The 8210-nt window shown below is 41.3% G+C and overlaps 1 protein-coding gene across 1 annotated transcript in view; it reads left to right on the top strand.

The window, feature by feature from the left end:
• The first annotated feature begins 494 nt into the window (after positions 1–494).
• ANO5 (anoctamin 5) overlaps positions 495–8210 on the top strand; it is a 61410-nt gene continuing 53694 nt past the window's right edge. The window contains exons 1-4 of the mRNA XM_009334585.1: positions 495–638; positions 1024–1155; positions 3345–3387; positions 6846–6959. Coding sequence (XP_009332860.1) covers positions 495–638; positions 1024–1155; positions 3345–3387; positions 6846–6959 — 433 coding nt within the window. The remainder of the gene's footprint in view (positions 639–1023; positions 1156–3344; positions 3388–6845; positions 6960–8210) is intronic.

Below are 8210 nucleotides of genomic sequence, written 5' to 3'. Positions count from 1 at the left end.
CGCGAGCCTGACGGTGGTGGGGTGCTGGGGGGAGGGGGTCCGGTTCCGCCCCGGGCCTCTGCAGGCAGGCGCCTGGGCGATGGGGTTGATCCCGGATGGCTCCTGACGCCTCCCGAGTCTGTCTCTTATCCTCCGGCATCCACTGAAAACAGCAAGCAAGAAACGCGTTTGCATGAGCCTGGGCGTAGTTTGATTAGGTCTTTATTAACCCTAAAGAAACCTTGAAAAAAACGGTTCCTACACCAGCACGCTGCTCAGAACCAATACTAGCGACAGCCCTTAATTTGTATTTTTAAACACACTTCAAGTGCCAAGGTTGTCTTTGCCGAACAGCAAACTTTCAGCCTTTCACGAAGCACCAGCTGGGTTCAGGCTGAGAAGAGCTGCTGCCTACCAGTAGCTGAGATTGTCATCACAAGAAGGTTCAGAGCACCTGAAGGTCACCTCGTTTCGGAAGGTGGGAGCAGCCCCTCTCCTGCCTCGCTCCGTCCGGGATGCGCCGGTACCCGCTCAGCTGGCCTCTGCGCCAGTTGCAGTGCAGCCGGTGGGTTTGTGCTCGGGCCTTGCTTTTTTGCAGTAGCCGGGTTACAGTTTCCAATTCGTGTCAGTGTGGAATGTACTTACTTATAATAAATGCGGTAATAGTATGATTTCATAAAGTAACATTACGCAAATGCTGTGTGTATTTATCAGTGCCTCACCTGGCAACATGAATCAACAGTCAGATGTACGAAAGTATGTTGGTATTTTCAGAAAGATTTTAAGGTACTGAAAAGCAAAGGAAAAAACTCTGACCTAGAAAAATTTCTTTATGGGAGTCATGCTTTGCCAGCAGTCCTAGCAGTGAAGATCTTAAAGCAGGAAAGAACCACTAAGAGCTTCTGGGTTGGCTGCTTGGGTTGTGTGTTTTCCCTCACAGCTTGACTACACCGTCTCTTTCAGAAAAACATACAATGCCGTTTTAAACACTCGAGTACTAGTGTAAAATCACGATTTTCAAAATACTTGACAGTCTTGTTTCAGAGTGATACGACAGCAGATAATGACTATGAAAATTACCCAAAAGAAGCTGTTTACAGTGACAGCAAGGAGCGGTGTCCAGCTGCCGCGAGGCAGGCGTCCCCAGCAAGTGTCAGACAAACGTTTGCCCGCTCCGTGAGAGCCGGGTGGAGCTGGCAGACTTGCTCGGGAACCGGGGCAGATGGGTGTTACAGCCTCTGGGCCAGCAATGCATTTCCAAAGTCTTGCGGGGAGGCCTGAGTCATCGCCCGTCCCGCTGCCTGTGAGCCATGGGAAGTGCTTAGGGCTGAGCTGCTCTAACTCCTCGTGGTTCTTCTGGAGTAGCTTGAGACTAAAAAATATTTACAAAATATGCGATAACCATTTAGGGAATGATGTTGGAAGCTGGGTTTGTAACCTTAATTCTGCAGCATTCAGTTTTCCCATGAGCGTCTGGTGGGGGTTTTTTATGGTCATAAACATCGAGTATAAGGAGATTTGAGGGGTTTCAGTGAACAAGGATGATGTAGTAGGACTTACCAGTAGTAGGACGTACATACATAACTGTCTGTACAAAATCTTGCAGCAGTTCAATTCTTTTTTTTTAATCAAACACTTTTCTAAAACAGAAACAAATTGAATATGGGGTCAAGTGAGCAGACTTTTTAAAGTTTATGTTAATTTGTTGTCCAAAAATCTCTCCAGGATAAAAAAAAAAAAAAAAATCTTCCTTAAACTATGGTTTAGAAAAGTTAACAGTGTGCATATATTGTCACTGGGACTTCTCGTAGATCTAAACATCTGCTTTGTGCTTTTAAGGAACAGATACCCTCTTAAGGAGGCTCCAAGCTGTAGATGTCTGACGTGCCCAAGCAGGGTCTGTGTGAGTCAATAGGAACAAGGCAGAAGAAAAAACATCTGCTACTTCTTTTCCTTAAAGATATGTTCATATTTGGATACTACGTGTGTATTTAATTCTGGTTTACTACTGCATTTTGTTAAACTTGAATGCTGAGGAACAGGTTGTGGGGGTGAAAAACTACTTGCCAGCAGCAGAAAGTTTAGCTTGCAGAGTCTGTGTTTAGAGACTGTGTGCCAAAACTTCTACCTTGAAGGAAGCGTTCTGGCTTCCTGTAGAATTACACCCGCGTGAGGTAATAACTTCCATTTTCATGTGCGTGATTTTGCTTTGTGTTGGAAGATGTGTGGCATTTATCTCAAATATGAAAAACTAAGAAAAGTCAACTTGCAAAATTGGAATGTAAATATCAGAGGAAGGAGACCACAGTATGTTGTTAGGAATATTTCTTTATGACTACGCTATCTTTCAGCATTTTTTTTCCAGCGTGGAATGTTAATGCTACGGTAGCTGTGTTCTGGGATACATCCCCAAGACTGTGGATCTTCTGGAAACTCCTAATTGGCTCCATGCCATGGTTTGAAATACGCTGCCTTTATACACACGGTTCCTTTTTCAAAACTTCCAGGAGTCTGGTTTGAACTCGACATGTTCTACGACTGATCTAAATTCAAACGCTTACTTAGGTTGGTTGTCATCTTGCTCGTGTTCCCTCTGAGAAAGGCAGCAAAACATCGGGAAAAGCCGATGGCGTGACTCGCAAACGGCGCTTGTGCCAGTGTGTTGGCTTCTCATAATGCCTCAGCATTCAGGGCCAAATACTGCTGTCGTTTAATAGAATGATACTTCACTTATTTAATCAGAATTATTATGATTCATACTAGTGACATAAAATACAGGCCTCTGTTCAAAACTACATCTGTCTCTATTTACTGGAGCAATGTATGTAGTAATTTCTGATCTATTTGTGGAAACGCTGAATGGGATATCGTGTTCCCACGGGGCTAAAGCAGAGGGTTTGTTAACGTGAAAGCTTTTTTTAAAGATTATTCCTGGGTAATAAAACGAAAGCTCCGAGAAATTTAGACATAGTTCAGAATATAAAAGGCAGGGGAGAAAATGCCCCCTTAGACCAACCAACGTGTAGTTCCTGAGTGGAATTTCTTTACTGGCTGCGATGCGTCACTGCGGGGGCACAGTGTAAATACAGGTCAGTTATCGGAAGGTAAACCTCCTTTTAATGGAAAACTCCAGGTTGTAGTAGGAAGGCCTGCTTTTGGGAGCTGATCCCAACAACTTGCATAATATCGCCTTACATATTTTTTTGTATACATGCTGTGGTGCTTTTAATGAGAAAATAAATGTCAAACTCATTCCACCACAGCTGTTAAATATGGATTTTATCCAGAGGTTGTCTCAGTTAAAGAAAAGAAAAAAAAAAAGTCCTTGGACTGGTGACTTGAGACTTATAACACTTTTCTTTTAGATGAGGATCCTGCAAATGAGGTTAAAACTCTCTCTACAGCCGGGTGAGTGGCAAAGCAGAGCAGTGCCCTAGGAGGGATTAAGTCCCTCGCATGCCTTCTTAACCCAGTAGCAATTATCTGGGAAGCTTAGGCCACGCTTCGGAGAGCTGGGCAATACCGCTGAATTCCCTCAGGGGAAGAACTGAGTGACTGTCCCGCCCATCGCAGGTAAATGCTGTTGAGCCTCTATTTAAAAAAGGGGTCTGCAACTTCACTTTTTTTGCTGAGAAAATGAAAGAAAGTGCTCTGCAGCTCCTTCTCCCTCGCAGGGGTTCCTGGAGGAAGGGCTTGGTTCCAGCTGTGGGCAGAGGTTCCGGGTGGGGATGCCAAAGAAACACTAAGGAAGCAACTGAAACCCAGCTGTGGTGTAAGGCAGAGAGATGTTCTCTCAGCGCTTCCCTCCCAGGCAGTTTCCAGCTAAGGTACTGCCTGGTGTGGTGTCCCATTCTGAGGTGTTTATAGGACTAATGGAAAGGCAGGTTTCCAGTGCATAGGGGTTTGATTTTTTTTAAATAAAAATTTGGCTTTGGATTGGAGTAAAATTCAAAATTTTAAAATTATAACTACAGCTGGAAAGTTTCCAGCTGCTGGTCAATGAAATTGTGCCCTAAGTATGGTGTCACACCCTGGAAGGTTTTTGTAAGCAATTCTTCTCAACTTACAAACAAAATTCACAGTTACTTTGCTTTTCAAGCTTTTATTTAACAGGTGCATTAGCAGCACGTGTTGAGAACTGAAGGCTGTGTTGAAATGCGAGTTTTTGCACTCTGGAAAAGTCTCTGCAGAAATGAGATAACTGTCATAAAATGGAAGGGCGCTTTAACATCTATGTACAAATGGTTAATAATTACTATGACGCAAGGAAAAACTAGGATAAGATACAAGGGCGCTACTGAAAATGTGCTTTTAAAATTATGCTGAGAACTGTTGGCAGATATTTAGTTTAAAAAACAAACAAACAAACACACCCCCCCCAAAAGCAGAAAGCCAAACACCATTGTCTTCAGTATCTGTAAACTAATTAATGAGTTGCCTATACACGTGGAGGAGAAGTAGAGTCACCTAATATAAACATGTAATTAAGAAGTTATAGGTAATGTAAAAATGTGGCCAGAATTGCTGTCTCAGATGTTAAGTGGCAAGGTAATAATGCAGTGAACTTTTCCACTAGTTTTTTATTGTTATCTGGGGGTTGAACTGAAGAGCAGTGTAGTTGCCGGGTTGTGCTTCATTATCTAGCAGTAATTTCGTTATATTTGGTAGTGGCTTTTCATATGCGCATGTGTATAAATGCGCGAAGGGGAAGGAAGATCCTTGTGTTGTATTGCTAGGGATAGTTCTTGCAATTATAACATAGTTATGGAAGGATTTTGAGGTGTCGGCTATCTGCAGAAAGCTGAATAATATGTCAGGAATTATTTATAGATTAAACGTTGTGTGGGGGAGGAGTTGATTCTAGGTTGGGACTTGGTTACTTGGACTATACTATAGAGGTGTGTGTTTTTCTTTGAAGGGCCTCCTGCAAGAACCTACAGCTGTTAAACCTATGGTGTTCATTGCTTTAGTCTGATGCATGCCAAGAAAAGGCGTGCTAGCAGACTAGTTGGCTGCTGCTGATAAAAAGGTGGAGAATGAGGCAGGACGCCTGAACCAACACTGGAAACTTCATGTCTTGTGCAACTGTGCTGACGTGCATTGCAAGCACTAATACCTCTCTTAATGTAACGTAATACAGTTCGTAACTTGCCTGTCTGGGTAGGCTGAGGGATGTAATATGAAAATCTGTGTAAGTGCAGTTCTTCAGAACAGCTGAGAGAATACCTTAATTCCACACCTGCAATACTCATATTGCAGTGATCCAGTGAAGGCTTCTGAATCTATTTCTGTGTGTTCAGAATACATCCACTTGTAAATTTGGATCACGCTTTTCACGCCGCATCACGGCAGAACTAGCACGTATTCTCACACATTGTACACCTGCCTTCGGCCTCTCTCTTTAGCCCGTTTTCATCATTGGTTTCTGCTAATGTAGGGTTTCTGCTTTAGTTGTAACAGGTCCCCAAGAAATGAGAAGAGAAATTGTCTTAGGTGCTGTTTGCACAGTTGTAATCTGGAATTTTCAATAGATCCTATAGATTAAAGGGTTATGGGATTTACTACCTGGTTTGGAGTTTTTTTGCATTTGTAGTATAGTAGTCTGTTACAGATCTGACCATTAAGGATAATTTAAGAACAGACCAATATTTGATGTTACTTGTGTTAAAAGACTTCATTCTAGGCTACTGTTTCAAATCAGACTTTTTTTTTTTCCAGTGCACGTGGATCACTCATTTACACATAACAGTATAATATAAGTACCTCATTATTTCATCTTGTGGGTTTGTCTGAGTCTTTTGGTACAGTCAGAGCCATTCTCCACTGGTTCTCAGTGAGGACCAGTAGAGGTAGCGAAGTTCCAAACGCTGTTTTTTAGGAAGTGAGGATTTCTTTGGGTGAAGTGCAGTCTTATAACTGGAAATTCCAAGTGATCCCCTTGTCTTCCTTAGCAGGCTCCCAAGGGTAAAAGTGAAATTTGAGGCCTTTGGCAAGATAGCAAAACCCCAGCAAGCCATGTGGGTAGGGCTTGTGATGCAGATGGCTGGCCTTTAATTTTCTGCACTAGCCCTAAATTAGAAAGGGCCCTGTGGTTTGTTATTCAAAGAGGTTTTCTTAACTATCAGGTAGGAAATCAGAGAGCCTATGTTTGCACAACTTAAAGTGTGCTAGAAATATACCATGCTAAGGAGTAATGACTAGCAGACGTGGTTTTGAGGCCATTGGCAAGTTGGATGCCTTTGCATACTTCAGTCCTGTTAATCGACTGGTGCTTACATAAAAGACTCTAAGTGATGGGAGCCGTGGTCCATTGCCCTGCTCATTTTCTTGATTGATAGGAACTGTTTCTCTCTGGGGTCAGTATATGACTTCCAGAGTTATTCTGTCATCTTTAAAGTAATTTGGACAGAAAAATGTTAAGTCTTGCAAACTCATACTTCAGGAAAAAAAATAATTTGATGGGATTTGTTTATAAAAAGTCTTTCGATAGTGATACATTTTTATGTTGTTTAATATGAGAAAATGAAATACTCGTCCTAGTGAATACAGTAGCAAAATTCTCAATGACACGTTTCATTGGAAGCATAACCAAAATAGTATTGAACTGGGTAGAGCATGAGGACCAGAAGGAACAAAAAAATGCGTATGAACTTGGCCATCTGAAATTAAATGTCCAGGTAGCATGAAACTGAGGAATACTGCCAGAGGACAGTAAATCTGAGGTGTAGTTTTTTATATATGGCTTTTTACGTTCTTAATAAATGCACAAGTCATACATGTTCCTAGTTTATGCTAAACTTATCCCCACCCTTTTCACTGTTTCGCTGTCGTTAGTTCCCTGTTCATGTGTCGCTTTTCTCTTACAGTATCTGTAGAAGATCTCTCATACAAGGATGGGAATGTGCTGCGTGTCTATAGAATGAATAGTACGTTGGGCCCTCCACTACTGTTGAAAACTTGTGTATTGCAGATGCCAAAAGGTATCAGAGATTGTGTTGCTTCAGGGTTACATCAGTGATTTCAGTGGAAGTTGGAGAAATGCATTAATGAATGATGCTATAAGATTTTAAATGTACCTCTGGGAACACTAGGAAAGCAAGTCTATACCTAACACTTTTTGAAGTGCTTGTAATTCCCTCAGGAATACCACCATTCCCCTTTCTTCATCTTTTCTTGAAGCAGAGGTGAGTGCACCTGGCACTTTCATATATGTGCCAGGCCATTGCCTGAGCTGTTTATCTGCCTCTGTGGTCAGATGGTGCTGATGAAATCCGGCTCTGCGCATATAAATAGTCTGAGTGCAAACAAACACAGCCATAGTGCTTCATGAGCTGTCGGGACTTCTGCAGTCTGGCTGGTATTTTACCACTCTGCTCTTCTGAGGTTTATTTGCCATCCTATTCCCCTTACTAACATGCATCTCAATGCTACACAGTTTAAAAATACCTGACTTTATCCAGCTATCACTGGTCTGGGCTTTCTTTTTCTAATTGCATTTGAACCTATTAATCAGTTTACGTGTGTCATTCTGCAAAATGATGATACCTGAAAGGTGTAAGTGCTAACTTCAGTGCTCACAGGATGCTTTAAGACTTGTCTATCCTGGTACGTACAATACGGTAATGGTTATTGCCTTAACCGCGTTAAAATGCCATTCAAGTTACACCACTATGCTTGTGGTTTTTTGCTAAAAACAGATTTACACAACATTTTTTCTTTTTTTTTTTTTTTAACCCAGTGCCTTTTAATCAAAAGGGAGGTTTTATGGTTCTTTAAAAGGAAGGCAGCTGAGGGTAAACCTCCGTTCTGATTTAAAATATCCTTTTACTATACTAAAGATTAGAACTGAGGACTTTGTGTCTTTTCCTAATGGTAAATGAGATTTTCTTATTGTTGGGAACAGTTTTCTCTTCTGTATATTTATGCCTATATAAAATACTGGTGGGTTTTTCTTTTCTATGTGTTGATAAGTACCTGTTCTCTGGAATCACTTGTTTAATAGTAAAACACATGCTGAAAATTAATATGTCCATGAAGCAGACTATACTTGAATGCAGTCTTTTTTTTTTTTTTTTTTAAAGGAATCAAAGTTATTTTAAAATTTTCCCAATAAATTTTTTTGGATTTACTGAAAATTTAATGTTTTCATTGTTAAGGAATAGTTCTAAATTTTTAGGAGCAGCTCTGAGTGTGCATAAACCACCACTTCAAGCATAATTTTGAGATGGAAT

Source organism: Pygoscelis adeliae, unplaced genomic scaffold, assembly GCF_000699105.1.
Source record: "Pygoscelis adeliae isolate BGI_AS28 unplaced genomic scaffold, ASM69910v1 Scaffold171, whole genome shotgun sequence".
Lineage (NCBI taxonomy): Eukaryota > Metazoa > Chordata > Aves > Sphenisciformes > Spheniscidae > Pygoscelis > Pygoscelis adeliae.
The sequence above is the reverse complement of the archived record's forward strand: the minus strand, read 5'-3'. Positions and strand labels throughout refer to the sequence as shown.